This window comes from Microtus pennsylvanicus, chromosome 8, assembly GCF_037038515.1.
Source record: "Microtus pennsylvanicus isolate mMicPen1 chromosome 8, mMicPen1.hap1, whole genome shotgun sequence".
NCBI lineage: Eukaryota > Metazoa > Chordata > Mammalia > Rodentia > Cricetidae > Microtus > Microtus pennsylvanicus.
Genome location: NC_134586.1, coordinates 69103983 through 69130103, shown reverse-complemented (window position 1 = coordinate 69130103; position 26121 = coordinate 69103983). Strand labels below are relative to the sequence as shown.

General features: G+C 37.9%; 1 protein-coding gene across 4 annotated transcripts in view; it reads right to left on the bottom strand.

The window, feature by feature from the left end:
• Ctnna2 (catenin alpha 2) overlaps positions 1-26121 on the bottom strand; it is a 1099183-nt gene that overhangs the window by 41551 nt on the left and 1031511 nt on the right. For all 4 annotated transcript variants that reach the window (XM_075983800.1, XM_075983801.1, XM_075983798.1 and 1 more), the window contains 3 exons: positions 18724-18837; positions 9882-10063; positions 715-820 (listed from right to left, as the gene is read on the bottom strand). In XM_075983800.1, coding sequence (XP_075839915.1) covers positions 715-820; positions 9882-10063; positions 18724-18837 — 402 coding nt within the window. The remainder of the gene's footprint in view (positions 1-714; positions 821-9881; positions 10064-18723; positions 18838-26121) is intronic.

Genomic DNA, 26121 nt, shown 5'->3' with positions numbered 1-26121 from the left:
GCAGAGCATAACTTATTCTGAATTACAGGGTATTATAGTAAGATCAGTGTTTACTAATGGGAGTCATGGCTTTCTTACTATCGCATGGTTAACTCTTTTGTCAGCTAGCCACAAGCTAAAGTCATTTGAAAAGAGAGAAGTTCGCTGAGGAAACATCCCCATGAAGTTGGCCTATAGGAAAACTTATCTAGCATTTTCTTTCTTTCTTTTCTTTTTGCTTTTTACTTTGTTGGTCTTTTTTTGTTGTTGTTGTTGTTGTTTTTGTTTTTTAAAACAGGGCTTCTCTGTAGCTTTGGAGCCTATCCTGGAACTCTCTCTGTAGACTAAACTGGCCTTGAATTTACAGAGATCTGCCTGCTCTGCCACCGGAGTGCTGGGATTGAAGACATGCACCACCACTTTTGGGCATGTCTGGCATGGGAGACCACTGGGCAGTGCCATCTCTGAGCATATGGGATTTCTGCCTTATCTTGTTTTGCCCCCTTATTGTGATATATAATTGGTTTTCTGAGTAGGAAAGGCTGGTTTAACATGCCACTCTTAAGCATTTGATGCATCTACTGAGTTAAAGTTACTTTGCCATGAGCTCAGCCTCAGTAGAAAGCCAATTTAAAAAATATTAGGAACTATCTCCAAATGCATATTTCATCGGGTGCATAAAACTGGTCCCAGAACGCTGGTACTAATTAATTCCCACTCTTTCTTTTGTATTACCTGATCAGCCACAGCGCGGGCTAATTTGTCCATTCGAGAGCCTGCTTCTGCAATCTTCTTGGCAGCATTAATGACATCAGACGTATTTTTCAATGGGCCTTTGCCTCTGAAAAATATATAACATAATTAGAATTCAACTCAATAACTGGCAACACACAAACCTCCTACATTCTTAGTCCAAGATGCTAGTTCTGTATTTAATGAGGTCTGGCCCTGTTACTGAAAATTTCAGTGTTTCTTTGACTCACCCCAACCTCCAGGTTGATAGTCTACCATGTTTCCTTGTGTGTATTGGGGGGGGGTCTCCTAATTTCATATACACATTCACATTTATCTTTCTACTATCTTTCAATATTCCTCCGTTAAGATGGTCATCACAGGAGGAGGGGACTTCAGTACTTAATGGTTTTCACATGCCAGAAGCTAGCATACACCACACCTCGCTGTGTGTATATGCAGCAATTGGTCACATCGCATTCACAGCCAGGAAACAGGAAATGATAGTTGCATGCTGGGGCTCAGCACACTTTCTGCATTTACCAGAATCCTATGCCCAGGGAATGGGCCCTCATGGGATTAAGGTGCTTCTTCCCATATCAATTAACAAAATCAACATAACCCCCCACAGACATCTCCAGAAGCAATCTTTAACCTACACAGCCATTTATTTCCAATGTGAATCCAGATTCTGCCAAGTTATCAGGTAGCAGCAAGCAACACACTAATCCTCACAAGTGGTAAGAAATGAATTCTAAATCAGAAACAGTCTAAACCAACTAAGTACAGATGCATAGTCATCCATACAGTGCCCAGCACCTTCATTTTATTTAGCTCAAGTCAGTATGGCACCTTGTGAAGCACTTGCCTCTTAATCATAATTTAGAAATATTCGACCAGAATTTCAGGAATTGCAAAGTTCCCAATATCATGTATTTTGTGTTTCTGGTAACTGATATGTGAACAATTGCACTAAACATTATGATTGCAAATGCTCCTAATGCTTGCAGCATCCCAACATGTTCACATATAGTTTTCAATTAGGTAGGTAATTAAATAGTATATTACTCAATCAACTTCCCTGTCTAATTTTAAATGCTGATTTAAAAGGAGGGAAAATGTTATTGTACCATGAACCTTTAAGTAAATATAGCATATAAATTTCCACTTTCTTGGGAGGTAAATAAAGAATAGATTGAACATGCTTATGATTAGTTTTTAGCAGATTAAATTTCCTTAGTTTTTAGAAGATTAGATTTTCTATGATCCTTTATTCCTCATATCCAAAATTCAGTGCATTTTGAAAGCACCAAAATTGCCTTCCTGTGTTATAAATGTGGTGAGACCCAGAGAGAAGCCGCTCAGAAGCAACTTATTTAGACAACATATAGTTCTAAGAAGAGGGCAATGACCACGATTGTTATGTAGTATTATAAAATGTGAGACTTAAAATAGTTTCCATAAGATAAATGTTAATGAAGTGTGTGTTGCATTGCTTCACCCCAGTTATCATTTGGGAATTTGTTTTTCTATATTAATATCTGGAAATAAAAGAGAAGTTCCTATTACTATTGAGGCACACATGCCAGAGAAACCTAGCCAACCTGAGTCTTCCAGAGAATACATTCACTTTTTACTAGCCATTAAGATTTTTCAAGTGCAAGCAAGATGGGATTCCACAAATGAATTTTGTATAATGTGGATGAGGTAAAGATTCTGTGACAGTCTGGCTCTTGTTCCAACAGTGCTTTTAATTATCATCTCTAAGTAGCTTCCTTCCTTTTGTTGTATTTCTTCCATGATTATTTAAAGGACAGCTTAAACAAACAAAAAATGTCATCACTTAAAAATGTTAACATGTTATGTATTTCTCTGTAACTTTCAGACTGTAGAAAATCTCTTCTAAACTTTACTCTGACATGATACCTGTTAGCCTTTGCCTTTATCTAAACAGCACCATTAAAAGCTTAGTGGTTGCTTTATTTTTCGTTGCCAAAAAAATGTGTGTTTGTTTACTTCAAGTATTTTGAAGTGGAGTATGCCTTAACTCCAGTTCCAAGGGATCTTATGTTCTCTTCTGGCCTCTGTGGACACTTGCATGTGTTTGTGATGCATATAAACTCACACCACAATACATATTAAAAACACAAATACATATACATACATACACACATATGTATTTATATACTTATATAATTCCAAAGGATCTCAAAATATGTCTCCTAATAAACCTTAAAAGATAAATTTTAAAAATTTATAAGAATGTTCTAAGGTAGGAAGGAATAGCTTTAGAGACATTGCATTTACTTGAGGCCCAGATGCTCGTCTGTGACCACAGTGAAAACCCAGTATGATTAGTTTTTATTCCACAAGTGACTCTAGTTCACGCACTCATTGGTACCACAATGATAAACAAAAGTTTACGACTCCAGTGTCCACACTAGAAGTTCAGTTTGAACTCCTAGAGTTAGAAGCTGTGTTAGAGGATCAGAAAGGGTCACAAAAGTAAACAAATATTTCATGGTAACACATACACTCATTTTTGAGTGGAGCATTGACAGTCATGGAGAAAAACTAAGGGACACTCCCAAATGATATTTGTTCTCAGAAAGAAATGGGCTAGAAACCCAAGAATACACAAAAATACAATCATGTTTATTGGCATTAAGAATAAATGATCATGAAATAGAATTGAGGAAGCAACTCAGGATTGGCATAGCTCATATGTTAGTGTCTGCCCTGTATAAATAAGGCTCTGGGTCCAGTCCTCTGACACAAAAGAATTTTTTTACAAATTCCACTAAATAGACACCAAGAATAATAAATAAAGAGTAAACATAATTAAGGAGGCCTCAGATATATGTGTTCACTGCTGTATAAAACATTGCTGGAAGAAACTCAGATGGCACATGGAAAGTCATCCCACAAACACCAATTAGGTGACTTAGAGATCTCCAGATTCACAGCAATCCATATTAATATCTCAGTAATATGTTTTGCCAAAACAAAATGAAATGTCCTAAATTTACCAGGAATCTCAAGTAGCCAAAGCAATCTGACAGAGAAAAAAAAGATTAAATCCTCATAGTTTATGATTTTAAAACTTAATAAAATGTACAGTAGACAAAAGAGCAGAGTCCAGACTCAAAGGCAGAAAAATAGACAAAGGGGACAGAATCAAGCTCAGAAATAGGACCTCACACACATGGACAAGTGGTTTTCCACAGGGGGGTAAGACCACTTAATGAAGCAAAGAGTATTTTCAATAAATGTTGCTAGGGAAACTTTCCATCCACCAGCAAAACATTCAGCTACAAATTGATCAGCAATAAAGCCACAAGGAAAGCAATGTGTGTGAGCACTCATGGCATTTGATCTGGCAGAAATTTCTTGGATATAATAATAATAAAAAAGCAGAACCAACTGAAGAAAAATTAAACTTGACCTTACATTTCAAACTTTATCATCAAAGTATATTTTCAATGAATATTGAAAACAAAACCTACAAAACAAGGAAAAAAATCTGTGAATCTTATTGTCTAATAGGAAATAAATATTCAGAATATATTAAAACTGACAGCAACTAAAGTATTCAATTAAAAGGGGTAAGAGATAAAAAACAAACATACAGGGGCTGGAGAGATGGCTCAGTGGTTAAGAGCATTGCATGCACTTCCAAAGGACCTGAGTTCAATTCCCAGCAACCACATGGTGGCTCACAACCATCTGTAATGAGGTCTGGTGTCCTCTTCTAGCAGGCATATATACAAACAGAATATTGTATCCATAATAAATAAATAAATATTTTAAAAAACATGTTTGTATATGATTTAAAAAAATATACAATGTTACTGGTCACTAGAGAAATAAAAATCAAAACTAAAAAGTTATTCCAATTTATTTGCATCGAGAACTACAAAAACAAAAACAAAACAGAAAATACTTATATTTGATATAAAGAAGTTAGAACACTAGTCAATTACTGGTAAGAATGCAAAATAATACAGGAACCTCAAAAACTGATTTGATGATTCCTCAAAATTTTTAAAATACAATAGGATCTTCCAATTCCTCTATACATGGGGACTATAAGACATATTTTCTCTGTGTCCTGAACAGCACATTTTCACAACACTCAAAGGAAGAAGCACTAAATGCCCATTAGCAGATGCGTGGAGAAACCAAATGCAGTATATACATTTCAGTGGGATATTATTCAACTTTAAAAAAGTACAATTTTGTGCTGTGACAACACGGATGAACTCTGAAAAGAATATTTGCTACAAAAGAAGTCAGATGCAAAAAGAAAGATGTGAACTATGCCTCTCATGTGATACCTATAGTGACCAATGCCACAGAGAGAGAAAGCTGATTTTTCTGGTGTTTTGCAGGAGCTGTGGGGAGCAGGTGACAGGGAGTTAGCAGGCAACTAGATTCAAGTTTAAGGAAGATGAAAATGTATAGACCAATGCCAGTAAAAGATACACACCAGTGTACTTAGTGTGTCGTATTTGCCTACTTAAATGATTATTATCATAGTAAACTTTATGTTGCATATAACAATCAGAAACAATTTAAACACCCATATTCAGCTAGAAGCTACTTTATCAAACCATACAAAACTAAATGAGTTATAACCGTCTGCATAGCACTGAATCAAGAAATAAATAACCAGAAAAGAAAAAAACTGAAAGCCACAAAAACAAACATACAAGAAAACTGACCTAGGAAATTGGTAAGGCTTCCAAGATAGTATTATCACTGGAAGACAAATGCAATAGTGATGTTAGCCTCATGTTTATTGCAGCCTATCTCAAAATGAGGACACACATCCTGATGTGTCTGTATCTTAGAGTCAAGTCTACAGTGGGAAAGCTTGAAAGGGTGTTTTAGAGAACCTTGTGTCCCTAATGGCAGGAATCATTCTATTGTCTCACCTGGAACATGTTGTTAGTGTTCTTAGAAATGAAATCTATTACTTCTCTACTATGCAGAATCTTGCAATATCTTTCATTTAAGTACAGCTGATTTGTACATAAAGACCAATATTTGGAGTCTTTCCCAAGAAGTGGTCACTCCAAAAAGAGAGTCAAGCTGGGAAAACTATTACTTCAGTGCTGTGAGCTCCCATTTGCCAACTAATTTGCATTTATTTTACAAAAAGCCTGTGAGTCTTAATGGGCAATAGCAATGTGTCAGTACATTGTGAGCAAAGTATTCAGTACGCAGAATTCTAATTCAAAGTTAATTCAAATTTAAAGGGTTTATTTTCTATAGCCTTCTCAACACATCTAGTTTGCTAATGTCAAATGTAACTCTCTAGAACGGAAATGCAATGAGGGTATTTGTAAATATGTGGAATCATAAAAAGCCTCTCTAGAACCACTGTTTCAAAAGAAAAATGCTCTAAGAAATTCTCCCAGGACCAGCAAGATGGTTTAGTGGATAGAAGTGTCTGAACCCCAAGCAAGGTGACCTGAATTAAAACCCTGAAATATACAGTGGAAGGAACAAATTGACACCCTAATCATACCCTTTCATGTCCACCAACATAACATACATATGCACCCACATGCACACATGCACACACACATATGCACATACACAAGCTTGCCACAGCAAGTAAAGCACAGATAGGTATCTTAGAAAAACAGCATACAGAATCTAGTAAATCCTAAGATGTCAGGAAGGATCTGAGAGCCACGAGTTCAACTCTTATAGGTGTATTATTTAGGTCATGTCATTGAAGTACAAACCAGAAACAGATGGACAAAAAGGCAGGCATTGAAGGGTACAGTAAAAAGAGGAAAAGTTTTGTATAAGCAAGTTAGATAGTTGTCTTTGTTGACCAGTTGTAGTGTAAAAAGAGAAGGGGAAGGAATGATATTGAAATGCCAGCTCGAATCTCTGAGATGAGGAAGTGAGCTTCTTAACTAAAGCAGAACAAAGTTTAGAAGTATTGTATGAATTTTAGTTCATTGCTTGGTGTTTTATAATTGATTATGTCCAGATTATTTCCACCTCATCCCCCGTTTACTACTCCCTTTACGTTAATGTTTACAAGAGAATTTTGATCCTTTTTATTCGGTTAAGGCTGAACTAAGGCTGTCTGCATGCCTCTTGGTTGGGCAACACCAGACTGGTACACAGCACTTTCTCAAAAGGACGCAAGAAGTATGAATTTGCTGTACAAGGGATGGTACTTCAGCTTTTGCCCATTAGATTATAAAAAAAAGAGCCAAGGAAAGAAAGGAATGTGAAACCCAATAGGTCCTCTATATTCCATGAAGGAAATAGTTCATGAATAGCCAGGTACCCCCTCTTCCATTTGATTAACTGAGTGGATTCATGGAGATGTGGGAATCCAGTTAATGAATATGCAGTGACATGAATAATAGAGCACAATAATAAATTAATGGTGACTGTGAGACCTAGAGGCCCTATAAACACTTGAATAGAGGAGTCAGGCTATGGTCTCTAATCAACTCTATATAAACTTTAAATAATAGGAAATGGTACTTAGGAATGTTTAGCCGTATAAAGCTACAATTACTCCTTCTTGAAGTAGAAAATGCAATTTCAGTAATAATAATAAACAAGACTGAATGCAGTAAACTTAGGTGAGAGGCCATTAAGAAAGACACAGTCAAGTGCTACTTTGCTCACAGTGAGAATGCACAGATGGCAAGGCGAGCAAGCCTCAGCCTCCTGGGCTGCACTATCAGTTTATACCTTCCCATGGTTTTGTTTTCATTAGCTACACACACACTCACACATGTGTACACATGCATGTACACAAATGCACGTGCACATGCACATGCATGCGTGTGTGCAGGTGTGTGTGTGGTGTGTTTATAGAGCAGAGAGAGAGAGAGCAAGGGAGAGCTCATCAGGCATTAGGAAAAATGATAACCTGTAACAAACTGGACAGTTCATTATTCAGATCAGCACAAAAAAATTCTTACATGAATTCTGTAGGAAATTGAACAAGCTTTCTTTTCAGTTTTAAAATGATGCTTTGACTAATAAAGAGCCTGTGTTATTCAACATCATTGGATAGGACCCTCTCAAATATATTTATCTTCCTTGACCACACTTATATATAATGCAAATTACAAAATGTTCTTCTGATCTAAACTAGCAACGTGACTGGATTCATTATTCACTTCAAACTAATGAGATTATTTGTTCCACTGATGTTATTAATGGGTTGCATAATATCCATCAGATAAAATACTAATAAAATGTTGAAAGCAAGCAAATGAAGTCATCGTGGGCCTTAGGAAGCAATGACTGAGGCTGCCACCACCGTCTGATTTGTAGGCAATCCAGACATAAATAATGGCTCGGACTTTCCCCCCGATATTATTTTGTGTGTTAGAAATACATTTGTGAAGCTGAAGGAGACTAACTAAATGTACGAACTTGAACTTTCAATGAATATGATGACATTTAAAGCTCTCGAAGGTCACAGTCCTAACACTGAAATCATTTTGCTAGAATCAAAAACAATTTTGAAAGATTTGGAAAAGGAGCCAAGTAATGTCGTTAGTACATATTTGCCCGAGGTAAAGGGTAAAGGGGATGACATAGCCATGTTCTGTATTTTATTAAAACCTATAATCAATTCTTGCCTTTCCTTATAAGAAGCAGTCAACAATTATTAAAAATGTTCTCACCCACTAGGTGATAATCTGACATTGCTATATGTCTTGCATGATTTTATCACAGAATACTCAGCCACAAAACATCTTTACATATGATAAAAATAAACTTAAATGAGTGGTCTATTAATTTTCTTTTTAGTATATATATATGTGCATCTATGTATATACGCATATGCTGTGGCACAATACTATCTTATGATGTAGCATTAATTTTGAGTCATATTCTACCCCAATGATGTATCAGTTACAATAACCTAAAGTTACAGAATTTTCACAGGAAAATTAAAAATCAGAAATTAAATCTGGACCTATGGAGATGGTTCAGTAAATAAAACACTTGTTGTACAAAGTTGAATACAGGGGTTCAGATCACCACGAAGCTACCCTTGTAATGCCAGGTGCAGAAGGTGCATCTGTAATCTCAGTTAATATGCCCATGGCAAGAGGCAGGCAGAAACAGGTGGATCCGTCCAATCCCATAGGTTATCAAATGGGGAGCACACAGCAGTAGAGAACAAGAGAGAGGGTAGAAGTGACGTTGAGTACCTGAAGATGGACTCTAACTTCCACACACATGCCATAACACATGCGCCTCTACTTGTACGCACACATTACAAACAAACACAAACACAGCATTTGGAAAAAGACTGTGAACGGACCTGCCAGATGCTTTGTGTTTGTCAAGATAGTTCCTACTTGCATCATGCATTTGGGGTAAATCCTCTCCTGAGAAGTTTGTGAATGCTATGCTACCCTCTTGCAAACAATGTTAAGGACTTGCTCCACACCACTTCATCTTCTTCTTCAGAATGAAGGGCCCTTTCCCCTGTAATTTTTTTTCTGCATCTGATTGCCCTTTATGTAGCTCAGAAGGGCAGAGACAGTTGTCATTGCCCTCTTAGGAAGACACCAAAGGGAATGACACAGGCACCCACGACTTGTGGTGAAGCAAAGGCTCCTGTCAGAATGTTGGCTCCTTTCCGACCTATGAGAAGGGCTGCTCAGATGGAAAAGAAAAATGTTCACAATTTCCCTGTAAGAGTTTTGTCATCTTCATCTGTCGGACATAAGTCCTGGTATAGTAGGGTGAGAAGGGAGCCAAAAACAGTGCTAAGTCGTGTTTTGTTAGAGCACATGGAATAAACAAATGCACATAGAAACATGCACATATTTTTCCAACAGGAACTTAACAAAACATTCACTTTTTCTTCTGAATAGTACTTAAACATATTTAAAACCAGTACAGAACACAGATGAGTTACCCAACCCTTGGGGGTTTGTTTTTATGAGTGCCTTATAATAGATACCTAAAGCAATCATAATTATAAGCAGAAATGAATCCACTCCCCTCCACAGGTAAACATCTTGACTTGTAAGTCACTAAGAGCGTCACCTTTCTTTGTCATGGCACTTTACTATTTCAACAGACTTTCCTGTGACTAGCCAGTGCTACACATGTGGGTTTAGCAAGAACATGGCCATCTCCCTACCTCTGGGCCTCACCTTGTGAAGTCTGTCATCTCCATCATGATCATACACATCTGCTTGGCCAGCACAATGATGTCATTGCCGCTGTCATCCCACTTGGCCACTTCAGCATCCAGCTTGCTTTTTTCTTGGTGGAAAATCTCCACCTGCTCAGCTATTTTTGCTTTCTCCTCCTGTGGTAGTTGCGCCATGATGGCCTGTGTGGGTTACAGGGGGAGAAGCATGACTAATGTTGATGAAGGAATTAAGAACTACATGTTCACTCTGCTCCCATTGGATGGCACACTCAGACTGCCAAGGTTTATATGATGTCCCATCATTCTAGAAGATGTGTGTCTTCTCTACTGCAGCCAAGACAAGAGGACAGGCTGGCCAGGTCCTCCAGCCCCCCCCCCCTTATATAAATGATACAGAGAGATCCAAGTGCAGACACACTGACAGTAGCAGAGCCTCACTGTCTCTTTGATGGCATACACTTGTTCAAAAGAATCTATTCTTAACAATTTTTATATTTGGTCTCAGGAAACTTTGACCAGATGAAAGAATGTACCTCTTTCAATGCTGGAAGCGGTTCAGAGAGGAAAGGGAAAAAATCCTGCTGTTGCTGGGAAGAAGAGGAATTTTAAACAATATTTGCGCATCCAACTAGTGTGCCTTGAAAAGACTTTCTTTGAGTAAAAATGAAAGTATCAATGGGAAACTGACACAAATAAGTAACTATTCCCTTATTAGGAAATTTAGTGGATGGCGTCCTTTATTCTTTCTTCCCCCATCTTCCTGGATGATCATGGCTCTTTGGAGAGCCTTTGAATATATGATGGCATTGAAATGGAAGTCCAGATTTCTATCCCCTTTCTAAGATGCCTACACAGAAAACATTTAGACTAGGGAGAATGTCCCTAATGGAAAACTCCAAGATACTGAGGAAATATAAAAAATGTTTATATTTAACATAATACATAGTGTTTCAAGTGTCAGAGCATTTGGGCTCTCAGATGTTCAGAGACTGGGGCTGCTGTGGCTGAATGAGATTAGGAAGCAAAGGTTGAATTGCAGAAGTTGCTGGGTAAGGGAATGTAGGAAAAAAAGAGGAGTCTTCTTGCTTTTCACACTCTTCATTTGCAAATTTGCTGATTCTTCTAAATATATTTGTAAACCCCAAATCAATACTTGAAACACTTCTCCAGTCACTTGCAAATGATGCGAGAAGCAGAAAACTCTGAGTCACCAATGTGTGCATTCCCAGATGATGCTGAACAAAGTCATCCTCTGCCTTAAATCATCTCTCTAACTGTAAACAAGGGTCCATTTGTCAGCCTACTTGCACTACACTTTTCATATCGATGCGCTGCTCTCAGTGCTGACACCACCATGCGGAGTAGGTCCTAAGCATGGTGCTAAGTATCCCTAAGGAAAAAAAGGCTATTATTTTTCTCTTTGAAAAAAAAAATACAAGAGCTAGATAGCTGTGCTGAGTCATGCATTAGTGTTGTTTGCCATATGTTCAATGTCACTGATCAACAATATAAGATATTTGTACAGAAACAGCCTTGATACAAGGGAATGTATTAATCAGATAAATAAAACATACTGTGGTTTACATCTCTCAGCTATCTATCCTGAATTTCTTCTACAAGCAAGGATCGGGTAATTGATCATTTAAATATTCATGAGTGATTTACAGGCTATAACTACCAAGGTTTATATGATGTCCAATCATACTAGAAGTTAGAATCAAACTTGTTGATTAAACACCATTTTTATACTATGTTCCAAGTGAAATGTTTGCCCATGGCCACCTGCAAAAGATTTGACAGACACGGTCTTTGGATAGTTCTTTAGCTTCTCCTATAGTTCTGTTGTCCATGAGTTCTCAAAAGAGACAAAGGCTGTGTAAGCGGGAAATCTAATGTTTGTTAAGTGAGTAAATGAAGGTATTCGAAATGCGTGTTTGTTTAGTCCACAAGAAGAAGCAAAAGGAAGTCGCCCCTGTTAGCTCCATCTGCCCAATTGATACAGCCTAGAGTCTCAATTGAACAATTCCCTGAATTAGATTGGTCTAAATTTATAATTTGGAGAATGAGAATTCAAACCAAGGCGGTGAGACAAAAAACATTTTTCACTACTGTGTACAACGACATCACCTTACAGCCATACAAAATTGTATGAAGACCTCAGCCCAGTGGAGAAAAGGCAGTTGAAAGTCCAGTTCTGCCTAACAAGTCATAAACCCTTATGATAGAGTTTCATGGGCCAGAGAAATGTTAGCTTGAACTCATGGGAACCTGGATGATGTACCTTCTTACAGAGTCATGCCTACTAAACTTCCATAAAATTTTAGAGAGTAAGGATTTACATATGTAGACTTTTATGCATGTTCACATGAACCTCATATAGTATGGGTCTGTATGTTCACATAAAGTAGAAACAAGACTGATAGAAATATGCTAGTTAAAATATTTAACATGCTATGTTTGGAAATATTTTAAAGTATTTCCATAAACTTTACAAAGATTCATAATATATAAAGAGCCTTCATAAACTTTATTTGTAGTTCCATGTTAAAAAGAAGGCCAGAAATTTCTCACTTGGCTTCAACTAACAGATATTAAATATGCATTTTTAATCTGAAGTACCCCTATCTTCTTGATTCACACAGCTTCTTCACACAAAAGAGATATTCATGTTTTATTTAGGCAGCACTAATCCTAGGGGATTATTAAGTTTGTTCACTGGCTGCCTCTCTCTATTAAAAATACAAAAAACAAAACAAAAAAAAATACAGTAGGACCACTAGCAGACAGCAGACTGTCCATTCAGGACCCACATGGGAAATAATATACATATACTTTCATTCACATAACTGTGAATGTTTGCATTGGAGGGTGGACACTTTCCTGTCAACTATAGCATTTGGCTCTTCTTTGCTTAAATTACCATTTAAATATCAATAACCTTAATTTTCTTTCTAATTTTTGTTTGCTTGGTTTTTTTTTTTCTTTTTTCTTTTTAAGACAGGATCTCACTATATAGGCCTGATTAGCCTGAAACTCACTATGAAGGCTAGAATGGACTTGAATTCACAAAGATCACTGCTTCTGTCTCCCCAGTACCAGGACTGAAAGTAGGTGAACCATACCTACACTCTAATTTTTGTAAACATTTTATTTTATTTTACTTTTAATTTTGTGTGTGTGTGTGTGTGTGTGTGTGTGTGTGTGTGTGTGTGTGTGTGCAGCTTTATACAACTACAGAGAAGTTCCTACAGAGGTCAGGAAAGGTATTGGATCTCTCTGAATCTAGAGTTACAGGAGCTTATAGGCATCCAGCATGAGTGTGGGCAACTGAACTCAAGTCCTCTGGAAGAGTAGCAAGTCTTCTTAATTGATTAGCCATCTCTCCAACCCTCCAGCCCCTTGTTCTTTAATTTACATTACTGCCCTACTTCTGATTCCTAAAAGTACTTTCCAAAACTAGCGCCCTTGACTTCCAGCTCGGAACAGAAGCTCAGTGGCCTCTGACAGATGGTTTAAGCATCTTCCTGCCCAAGGCATCAATGCCACTCAAGAGAGGTCATCAGAAATGACAGGCATTTTCTGATGACACCTTTCAGAGGAAAGACTGGCCTCTTCAAAGCAGATTTGCAAGGGAGGGGGTGCTATTTTAACTGCAGGGGTGCTCGATCTGCAGAATGCACTTAATGGGGTGCGATTGGAGTTCAAGTGTCATTACATTTGCCTCTGCTGCCCTGTGGATGTCGATGAGCTCAAGGCTTTTCTTGAATATTCTTAAAATGCTCTTGGCTTTTAAAAATTCATTATTGACCTTTTCTGAAACTGGAATTTAAAAAAAGGTTATCTATAAACAGTAGATCACAACTGCAAAATTTGCAAGTTAATCAAATTAAAATGCAACGCATGAGTTTTAATTAGGTCTTATCAATGTAACTCAGCAGTTTGAAATGTTAACACATTAAAGTCATTCTAAGTAGAAAAGAAATAGAAGGCTGGCTACATTAAAATCAAATTCAATGTGACATATATAACATATAATTGTTCATTCCTTCAAACTAATGCAACATGAGAAAAATTATTTGCATGGCCAGGGGAAAGGAGACAAATCTGTTTCCTGTCCCGGTGATGAGTTCTCTAGCTTCTGTAGCCTTGATCCATACATGGCATATACAGTTCCTCTGGCTCTACCCAGGCTGATTTGGGTTCCAAACTGGGAAAATCAAAGACCAAAATCCACAAGAACTCAAGCCTTTGTCCTAGGTTCCCTGCCTTTTCTCTGGACAGCCAATCATTCACTTTTTATGATTAATAAATTCTTCCTATTGAGTTCAAAGTGCATGTCACTGATACAAATAGCAGCCATTCAAAGGGATTAAAACTCTTCTTCAATATAAATCTCCAGGTACGTGTCCCAGGGTCCACCTTTGAAATGCAAGGGTCCCCAAACTGGCAAGAATCATTTTCCGAGGAAAAAGCAGAATTTATTACAAGGGATTTAAGGGCAAGAAAATTTATAAAAGGGTGAAAACTCAAGGGGATATGTCTCTGCACTTGAGTTTGAAGCTGGTTAATAAATGTAAATAGTGAAACAATTGGGTACTTTGACCTCCAGTCTTACTGTTTGGATTGGAAAACAGATATTCTTCCCATTGAGGTCTGCAGGCATGTCATATTGTATCTATCCATTGAGATGTCAGTGCCCAGCATCAAAGTGGGCAGCACCATAGCCCTGGTTTTGGAACCTGGACTGTAGAGAAACTGGAAAGTTGGTGGTCACTAAACATGCATATACTGATTTTCTCTCTGCTTTTGCCTGTGGATGTGACTAATTGTTTCAGTTTCCTTAACTATCACACAAAGATTGGACTATGTAGAATACTGAGCTAAAAGAAACCTTTCCTTCCTCTATGTTGCTTTCTGTCAGTTGTCTTTATAGCGATATTTTATTTATGTTTTAATAAATATAGCTTTCCTAGAGATCTCAAAGGCAAAAGTAAGTCGCCAGAGGCCAGGCAATGGTGACACACACCTTTAATCTCAGGATTTAGGAGACAGAGGCAGATGGATCTCTGGGAGTTCAAGGCAACCCTGGACTACACAGATCAATGCAGAAAAGAATCCAGGTAGTGGGAGGTCACACATTTAATCCTAAAAATAGGGCGTCACACACCTTTAATCCCATCACTAGAGGGAAGACAAAATGGAAGGAGAGAGAGGCTCTGATTGCCTAGTCTGTTTAGTCAGCCTAGTCTGCTTAGCCTTCTTAGACTTAGACTGCTTAGTCGGCTTAGTCTGTGGTTGTCCAGCCTTAGTTGAGGTAAGACTAGTGGCTTGGCTGCTTTGCTTTTTTGGCTTTCAGATTGAACCCCAATATCTGTCTCTGGGTTTTTATTATTCATCGTACATATTTTCCTGCAGCATCAGAGGGGGAACTAGGACAGAAACTGACATGAGGAGTGGAGTTCACACCTGCACAGGCACTAGCACATTGGAAATTAGGCATGCAAAAGAGAGTTAGCAAAGTTACCTGAGTATTCAGAACTTATATTTAACAGTCAGTTCTGCACGCCCTCAAAGGAATAAATTCTATCACTAAGGTTAAGAGCCAGAGAATTGCTGTTGACCTAGTTACACTATGGCAACATGTGCAGAAACAGATTTAAGATGTCATGTCAAGGGCTGAAGTGATGAGTCATCTCTTCTGGAGGCTCTGGGTTCAATTCCCGGCACCCATCTGGCCACACACAACTATCTGTAACTAAATTCCAGAGATAACCTTCCCTGACTCCCACAGGAATCAGTTATGCTCATGGTGCACAGACATGTAAAAAGTCAAAACATGCATATGCCTAAAATAGTTTTGTAAAAGTGTAAGGTGCTATGTCTAAGACATATACTGTAAGATAGCCTCTATGTATGAGTAGATTGTCATATCCAATCCCATTCTTCCTTCTACTTACCTTCAAAGTGTTACAGACAAAATCCTTGGAGACTGTACAGTGGTTAAGAATACTCATGGCACAAACACGAGAACCTGAATCCATGTATACCAAACCAATATAAAATGTCAGACATGACCACATAATACTCCAAACCTCAATACCTGGGCAGAAACAGGGGATGGAAATTGAAAGTTGGAAAGAGATGGGGGAAACACAGAAACCTCTTTTCCGTAACAGAGATGGTGTCAAGAGAATAAGGGGGAGACAGATAGAACACAATGTGTGATGTTCTCCTCTGATATACACAGTGAGTATATGTGCCAGTCCACATATGCACATACAACAATACCAACTCATAGCCATGTAAACATTGAACAAAAGCATCAGAAAATGCCATATAAAAAATAAAATCCTCTCTCTGACATTTGAGAGGAATGTTGGAAGAAGGTGCTAAAAGTTAATTTTCCGGTTTAACATTCTTTTCCTTGCCCTTTTCAGAGAGGAATATTTTCCTGAATAAAAATAAAATAAGGCCATTATCAGTAAAGACTGTCTACTTGGAAGACCTAACTCCTGTGTCAAACACAAAGTTGACTTCCTTCACAGTTCTTAGCAGCTTGTCAAACACTGGTGGTCCAAAGTTCAACCATCTCTTACCCTAGCTATTTGATATGCCCTCTTTTTCTCAACTTAGTAGTCATAATTCTATATCCCTGATTGAGGCTAACATGAGAATTTGAATTGTTGGCTGCAAGTTAATCCATAACATGGGATGGACCTCCAAGACAAATTAGCAAGTAGCAAATAAGACAACCTGGTCCTTAACTCTCTTAGACCCTGATTATATTTCACTCTGAAAATAAACACCAGAGTGAAAAAATAATGATCAAGAGGAACCATTTAAATTTTGTTTTTACTTCATCACTGACTTGACACGCAACATAAAAATAATGTGTGTAAGAGAAAAATATGTGAAACCTAATCTCATTAAATGTAGACTATTCAGTCCATCTTCACAAGATGGCAATCGCAAAGCAAGATAAAGCTTGTATAATGTATCTTATTCTTTGGGGACACAAATCAGTGGAACCAGGGCTAGAGTCAGTCAATAAAATTAACTCAGAATTGATTAATGCTTGGATGAATTACTCAAACGTGTCCTTTGTCATTGACATGAAAATGCTGGTTTTACTTAATTTTAAAGATGAATTGGCTTGATTAATTAGTTTGGTGGTATGCCAACAGACAAAAGATTCTGGCTTAATGACCTTCCCAAGTCTTGATGTTTTAGGCAAGATTGAAGAATCTTTAGGGAGTTTTCAATGGAGATTCTATGCTCTTTCAAACTCTTTGATGTCACTGTACTGTGTTCAAAAGAGACCTTCTTTTCCAAAGAAGAATAGTGATCAGAGTCGGACTTTTATTGAGCATTTACTATAAAGCAAATGTTGTACTATTATTCTATAAAGATCAAGTCATTCTCAAAAGAATGCTGCCAAGGAAGCGTATGGGTAACATCTGGCAAAAATAAGTCTGAATGTCAGAGAATTCAAGCAACACATATCTCTCAGAGTGCTACTAGCATTTGCTTTTATAGATCAAAACCAAAGTTTGAGCCGGGCCATGGTGGCGCATGCCTTTAATCCCAGCACTCGGGAGGCAGAGTCAGGCGGATCTCTGTGAGTTCGAGACCAGCCTGGTCTACAGAGCTAGTTCCAGGACAGGCTCCAAAGCCACAGAGAAACCCTGTCTCGAAAAACAAAAAACAAAACAAAAAAACCAAAGTTTGTGAAATCAGAGATACTATACTTTCTGTTCCCCTGGTCAGTTAAGGCCTTGTGCTGCTAGGCAAGCATTCTACTAGTGAGCAACACCCTCAGTATCTAACTATAGGCATAAGGTCTTTACTATTTGGCCAGGGTTACTCTTGAAATCACAATATATTCTCAAAAATAAATTTGTGTGCTACTGTACCATATGCCATTGTGCCTGTAGTATCTGAATTTTTACCCCTGTGTCTCTATCAATTTGCATCTGTATTTTTTTTCATTCATTTGCCTCTAGAACAAAGATACCAAGGTCTATAGTACAAAAGGTAAAGTGGGTTTTAGGTACAGTCATTTGGAACACATTTTCTTTTTATTTTAGTCCTTTTTATTTTACTCTCTTAATTTTTTTGTTTTTTACTTTTCTTTCACAATTCCCATTGTTGGCCCAGCTGTGGGATGTTCATTATACTAGTTGTGCTGTGATCCAGGCCACCAAGTGTTCATCTGTTTGACAAATCTGTTATATTTTATTGCTTAACTCATCCTTAAAACTCAAAACTCATAAACATTGTGTAACTTCTTTCTATCATTTAAGAAAAGACTTGGCCCTGAAAACAGATAAGCATTAGGGAAAAACAAAGATTTCTCTTTACCCAATACCCTTGAGTCAACATGATCTTTCCTATCAACTCTACCCTAAACTAAGTAGCAATTATCAAGCCAGTAACAAAGAAGTACTTTAATTTTCCATTTACGGTTACCTCTTGTGCTATTTCTGAACTTGGAGGTTTTACTCAGAATACTTCAAAATTTAAGCGATAGATGGTCCCTGTCTATCAAATTATTACCCTCAAGCCAAATACAATCCCCTATACATGTTAGAATATGTAGCACTTAGATGCAGCTGCTACATCTGGTGGAGAGAGGATGGGGAGGGATAAAAGAAAATGGGAACAGTGGTGGTTGCCACCATCATGAACAATGTGCATTGCTGTAGGCTACCCAAGGAATACCCCAAGCTACCGAATCAAAGATGTCTGGGTACCCAGCATCTGAAGTTCAGAAATTTCCTTCAGCGATTTGTGTGAGTTTCTCTCTGGGCAGTTATCCAAAGTGTTTAATGTCCACGCACCCGTGCACTCTGCCCAGCAATGAGCTGGTCATCCTCAGTCTGAACACTTGTCCGGCTACGCACATCATAATCTTCTTGCTCAAAGTCAGAATCATCTTCTAGCTCTTCTGGAGTCTAAATGACAACATACAAAAGAGACAGAGAATTAGTTAATCCTTACCCACACATTTCATTTCAAAGTCTAAAAGTCCCAAAGAAAGAGTTTCTAACATCTTACATGTAGTGTGACTACCTGTACTGGTATCATCATGAAAACCCCTCAAGTGATAAGTGGGTAAAGAAAATGATATGCATTTACACAATGGAGTTTTACTTAGCTGTTAAAAAAAAATAACATCATGAAATTCAAAAGCAACTAGAAAGGAACTAGAAAAAAATCATCCTGAGTGATGTAATATAGATCCAAAAGCATTAACGTGGCATGTACTCACTTGTAAGTGGGTATTAGCTGTAAAGTAAAGGATAACTATGCTACAATTCACAGGCTCAGAGGGGCTAGATGACAAGGACCATCCAAGGAGGACACTCAGGTTTCCCTGGGAAGGGGGAATAGAAAAGACTTTGTGGGTACACTAGAGGTTGGTAGGGATGGAACATGAAGAACCAGGTCAGAGACAGTACTAGAAGAGATGACTGGAAAGGGGGAGAATTTGGGGGCCATGGAGAAATCTACTGCAAGAGAAACTCCCAGCAACCTACAAAGATGACCCCAGTTAAGACACCTAGCAATTGAACATATATATATATATATCCTGAATTGGTCAACTCTTGTGATCAGGCAAGACTTAAAGTGGAGGGATTGGGAAACCAATCTAGCCACAACCTTCAGCCTACAGTCTGTTCTGACTATGAGATGTGCTGGGGTAATGGTGGCACAGAGATTGGGCAAGTGGCCAACCAATAACTGGTCCGGCCTGAGACCCATGCCATGAGAATGAACCCACTCTTGTCACTGCCTGGAGCACCAGGACCCAAAGGCTAGATAACCCAGAGACCTTGGATAGAACCAAACGCTACTGTAGGAAATAATACCAATATAATGGTGCCTAATGTTATTTCACTGTACTCATAGATTGGTGCCTAGACCAATAGTCACCAGAGAGGAGGCTTCACCCAGCATCTGTTGAAAACAGACATAAAGAGCCATAGACAAACATTAGGTTAAGTAAGGGAAATCTTGCTGAAGAGAGGGAGAAAGAATTGTAGGACCCAGAGGGATGAAAGACATCACAGGAAAACCCAAAAAGTCAATTCATAGGAACTCACCGAGACTAAACTGACAACCAGGAAGCCTGCATGGGACTGACCTAAGCTCTCTGAATATATGTGACAGTTGAGTAGCATAGTCTTCTTCTGGGACTCCTAAAAGTGGGAACAGGGGCTGTCTTTGAATCTTTTACTGACTTTTGGGACTCCATTCCTCATACTGGGTTGCCTCGCCCAGCCTTAGTACATCTTACTTAGTACTTAGTAGTAAGATGCTTAGTCTTACTACAACTTGACACATCATGTTTTGTTGATATCCATAATATCCATATGCCTGCCCTTTTCTTTTTTTTGTTCCATCTCGTAAATAACTTTATTTTTTTCTGTTATATTAGAGTTCTGTAGCAGTACAAAAACAATGGTACAAATATGATTCCTGCCCTTTTCTTAGTAGATAAGGAAGAGGATTATGTGGAGCGATGGATTTTGAGGAAAGGACAGAGGGAAAACTGCAGTCAAGATGTAAAATAAATAAACAAAATTTAGGGAAATAAAAGAAGTGTTTATTCTTCATTATTTTAGTAGAATGTTCTATAGAAAGATACATTTGATTTATAATGTCATTTATCTTCAGAGTTTTTCTAATTAGTTTTTATCTGAGGATATAACTATGAATAAGAATGAATTATTGGGGTCAATTCATGACTTTTAGCTCTGACAAGATTTTCTTCAAGAAACTGGGTAACAATGTGCTTGATTCATAAATGTTTATAACAGTAATATCGTCTCTGGGAATTTTTCCTTTAATGAGTGTCTCTACTGATTGATTTTGTTTTGAAAATTATGTTCTCAGAAAATAGAATACCTATACTTGCTTATTTCTTTGCTCATTTACTGTGTATAATTTTCCATCCTTTAACCATAGGTGTTGTTTGTTAGTGGTGAGATATGTTTGTTAGAGAGAGAAAATAAAATTTTTATTTATTTATTTCCTCTGACAAACAGCAAATCTAAGCTTGACTTTTAACATAACTTCTAATTCAAGCAAGAGTATACTTGTGCAAAATCCATGTATATTTTAAGATAGAAATTATCCTCAACAAAATTTATACTATGTTTTGTCTGTAATATTATTTTTCTCCATCCTAGTTAGTCTTTTCTCAAAAAGCAAAATTAGTGATGATTTCAATGTCAGTGCATAGACTCTGTGAAATACTTTGTTCGCTTTCTAGGACATGAGATAGAAAGATTACATGCAAACTTTCCTGAGTATAAGCACTATGTGGTCCCGAGCATGTCATCTGGCCATCTGACATCTCTATGTTTTGGCTCCCTTCTCTATAAATTAGTTCTTTTTGCTGTGGTCACCTTTGAGTGTGTGTCTGTGTGTTTGTGTGTGTGTGTGTACCAATATTACTTTATACAAATTATCTAGTCATTATTAAAGTGCTTGCCAGAATAATTATTTAGAATTTAAAATTAATTCATTTGCCAAAATGTTTCAGGTCTCATAATACAGTTCTGGTTGGCCTGCAACTCACAATGTAGATAAGACTGGCCTTGACTTCAGAGACCTGCTATTGCTTCCCAAGTGAAGGCATTAAAGTCCTATGTCACCACACCAAGCTTCAACAAAAAATTTAATATGGAAGATACCAATTTCTGCACAATAGTAAGGACTAAATGATTATTTCATAGTGTCGATTCAGATTATACCAACATAAGGAAGTGACAGCCATTCCCTATCTATAGCCAAGGAACTTCAGGTAGAAAAAAGTTCAGTAACACATCCTACGGCTTTGATTTAGTAACAAACTGAATTTGGATCTAAACAGCCAAGTATATCTGACCCCCAACTGCAAAGGTTTTTGTGTTTTGTTATTTGTTTGTTCATATTATAAAGGACATAGAGGGAGTAGAGTTAGATTAAGATCATGCCAAATCATTAAAGTCTTGTGCTGGAGATAGATAAGAATGAATCTATAAGCCAACCAATAAAACCCCTCCCCTCCTTCTAGGTAGATAGCATAGTTTCTTTTAGTGCCATATAAACTGACAAAAATTTCTTCACATTCTTTGAGGTGGACAGCATTTGTTTTTGTTGGTTTATATGTTTGCTTGGTTGGATTTTTTCTTTTTTAATTGTTTTGCAGATAGGAGAGTAAAGAATAAAAGGTTTGAAATTTGCTTGAAACTTTCTAAATAGACAATTTGAGGTATGCCTGTAAGACTATTGCATAGGGAACCCTGACTGCTCTTTGGGCTGATGAGGGAGGGGGAGTTGATTGGAGGAGGGGGAGGGAAATGGGAGGCGGTGGCGGGGATGAGGCAGAAATCTTTAATAAATAAATAAATAAATGTTTTTAAAAAAGACTATTGCATATGACAAACTCTACAACGATCCCTTCTTGAGAGGTGATGTGGGTCTTGCACATAATGAGAGGGAGGCTTCTGCTCAGCTTTCCTCTGCAAACTCTTTTCATTTGCAGGAGAAATTCTTCCGCCTCTCAATAGAAATTCCCAGGAGTCGGTCTTTCAGTGGAGGTACGAGTTTAGCAGCAGTACTGATGACACTGGGACTCAGTTCCCATTTTCATTACGCTGATTTCCTTGGCATCTTTAGTCTGATTTATCAGGAGTAGTTACTGATATAGCCTTGAGATTGGTCAGACAGGCATAAAATGGCATTGTCCACGCCAGTATTGCACTATGCCTGGTGATTTTCTGTGTTTGGGCATAAAAAAGATCCTAGTTCTCCATCTTTCTGGCAAATCAGCCACATTAACATTCACTCAATCGTCTACAGATGCTCAATTTTGTTTCATGGCAATGTAAGTGAAATGGGAAAGAGCGGCTCTCAGTATGCATTCTGTCAGTTAAAGCGGGGGTGAGAGAGAACCTGGTTTAAATAACTGGTTATGTGTTTGCTGTGGACAGAGGCGATTTTCTGTGAACATCCTCACTTCTGGAAGGCACTGTGAAACAAGTGCAGCAAGTTGGTAAATTCTCCTGGCAGATGAGATGACAGGATTGCCATCACTTTTCTCACTACTTCTTAAAAGGGAGAAAAAAAAATAAAATGAAAAACCTTGTGCAAGAGAAGGAAGCAGAATATGTCAGGGCCTGTAGAACTGTGTCCAAACACTCCAGTGACCTGGGCTCTTATACAGCCAGAAAGTCAATGGCAAGACTTGCCTAGCACAGTAATGACTCTGAGATTTATGGAAATGACTATAGTCAGGAACCAATATGGGGGGGGGGAATTAAAACAATAATAGCCTGAGGGACTGACTAAAGGAGGAGATGGTTTGGTTGAAAAGGTGTTTGCTAATTAAACAGGAGTGAGTTTGGAACTCTGGCATACATGGCTTTTGAGACTTGCTTCACAGGATGGAATTCATGCCTAGTATTGAAAATCTGGTCCAGAGACCATGAGTGAGGATATTACAGGCCCTAAACGCAGACCTACTGTTGTTTCTCCAAACGGTCATCTTATCAAAATGTATTTTCAATATTTATGTTTATATCCATAGCTTGATGCCGCTTTCAATCGAGGCCAGAGACATTTATTTTTGCAGTGATGGGGGTTAACCCAGAGACTAGTAACTGGTCCAACTGCTGAGAATAGATGATTGTGAGTTCTAAGCCTCAGATGAGGGTATCCAAAATTCGGAAACATCAAAGAAGAAGGGGTCAAAAGAATGTAAGAGCTGGAGGATGGGAAAAAGTATCGTAAAAGTTAGTCTTCTGGAAATGGCAGGGCTTTTGATCACAGGAACTCATAGCAGCTGTGTTTGTCTACACGAGACCTGCACAATATCAACCACAGAAGGCGGACATATTCCCAGTGCACACTGGAAGTAGGGGAGCTACTGAGAGTAAATAGCTGCTGAGGGAGGGGAGACACTCATTTGGGAGGGGGGATGTGAGAAATGGTAAGTTGCCCATGCCCCAGTAAATGGCCACACAGGTCCATGTGGTCAGCTCTGATTGGAATCAAGTGATAACAAGAACAATAAATAATAATAATAAATTTATAATAATATAAATGTTAATAAAATGTAAATATAATTAAAATAAATTAATAACAATAATAATAGAACATGAAGTCTGAAAGTAGGTATGTTGGGGAGCCTGGAGGGTAGGAGTTGGAAGGATATAGTCATGGTATATCTAATCAAAATAAGTGAAAATGTTACTTTTAAAAACCTGCTTTTAGTGGTATAACTCTATAACTCACACACGGATGTGGAGACAGGAGGATCCCTATGGCTTGCTCCCCAGCCAGTCTAGCCAAGATAGTAAGCTTTGGGTTCAGTGAGAGACTTTGTCTCCAAAAGTAAAGTGAAGAGCAATAGAAGAAGACAGCTGTGGCTGACCTGTGATCAACGGGCATGTGTACCAGGTACAAAGCCACACGCGTATATATACCACACATATAAGTACACACACACACAATAAAATAAAAATGTTGATGCGACTCTAGGGATCTTGATTTTGTCTTCCACTCAGATGTTACAAGTTTTTGGAAAGTCACTCAGATCTGTTGCTTTGATGTTGCCTTAGACATTTCAAAAAATAAATATTATCATTGTCATCATTCCTACTGCCCTCATAGGACACCTAAACAAACTATAAAAATGAGCAAATGCATAACTGACAGTGATAATTAGTATGTTTAATAAAATGTGACACCTACTAACAATAATAGCGGCTATCATCATTTTCCACACCATGGGACGAGCAGTCAACTCAGGATTTAATTTACACATCTCAACGAATTCGAACCCTATTTTGTAGATATATGAAGTGTCTCAGAGTCTTTGTGATAGTTGCCTTTAATTGTCAACTTGAAATAACATAGAATCATGTGGTAAGAGGGTCTGAATGAGAAATAATCTATATTAGGTTCGAGATTGTCTTCATTAATTGATACAGAAAGATCCATTTTAGGGTAGGTGGCACCATCACCCAAGGAAAAAATTATGAATATTTTAATCCAAGATAAAGCATAGAACAGAAAGTAAACTAACCTACATGCATTTATTTCTCTCTTTTAATGACTTCAGATGTGACTAGCTGTTTAAGGTCCTGCATTGACTTCCCTTCACTAATGGACCATAACATCGAATTTAAGCCACTTAACCCTTTTTTCCCCTAAGTTGCCTCTTGTTGGAATATTTTATCACAGAAACATAAATGAAACTAGAGTAGCCTTCAAGCAAAATTTCTGAGGTGTTCCCATTAACAACTGGCAGAAGGGAGAAACAAGTTGAAGAACCCATGATTTTAATGATCACAAACCGCACAGGCAAATGGATGAGTGCAAAATGATTTTATGTATCTTAACCAAAATCAAATACATACAGGCTGCTGCTGTAAGTTCTGTGCATGCACAGTCTGTTGACTGCTATTTTTTCTGCTATGCAAGGGCCTCCACAAGCTAAAAAAGACATGGTAAACTATACATGATCTGGAAGTAGTTTTAAAGGATTAAGAGGGCTATTATTAGATGCACCTTTAAAATCAAGACTTTACAGGGTCACGCCTTGATTACACACCCTGTTATTTGAGGGAGGACTTTTAACTAGAACCAAAACACCACCTTGGGCATAGAGGTAGTTTCCTGGGTCTACTATGGTCTATCTATTGGGTGTGAGCAGGCATCTTTTCTGTAAAATGCTTCTGAGTGGTTGTTTCCCCAAAGCTGTTTTCTAAGCCTCTAAGTAACATGTGCCTATTACAGAGGCCACAGGATGTCCTGTACATTTCCCAGAGACACACCAGATGTCAGCTTCCAGGCTCTGGTGCTTAGTCCTGATCATAGCTTTTACAACAGAAGTCAAATGTGTATCTACCGGAGCAAAATGAAAGACTAATGAGTTTAGAATTATTTCACTTGGGCATATGAGGAAAGTATATTAAGTATCATTTTTTAAAAAGTTTCAAATGCCTATGAGAGTTTCATTGAAAGAAGAAAGTGAAATTTTCAGGCTAACTGGATATTTTGGGTAACAACAAGAAATACCTTCTCAATAGAGATCTAAAGTCAATATGAAAAAACCCTTTTTAGTTTGGACTAATTAACTCTGCATTACCAGGAACACCTCCAAAGTGTTCTTTCCACTGAACCCTGACATTCTTGTGTTCCATCGTTCCATACTCTATTCTCACCATCATTGTCAGAGAGGT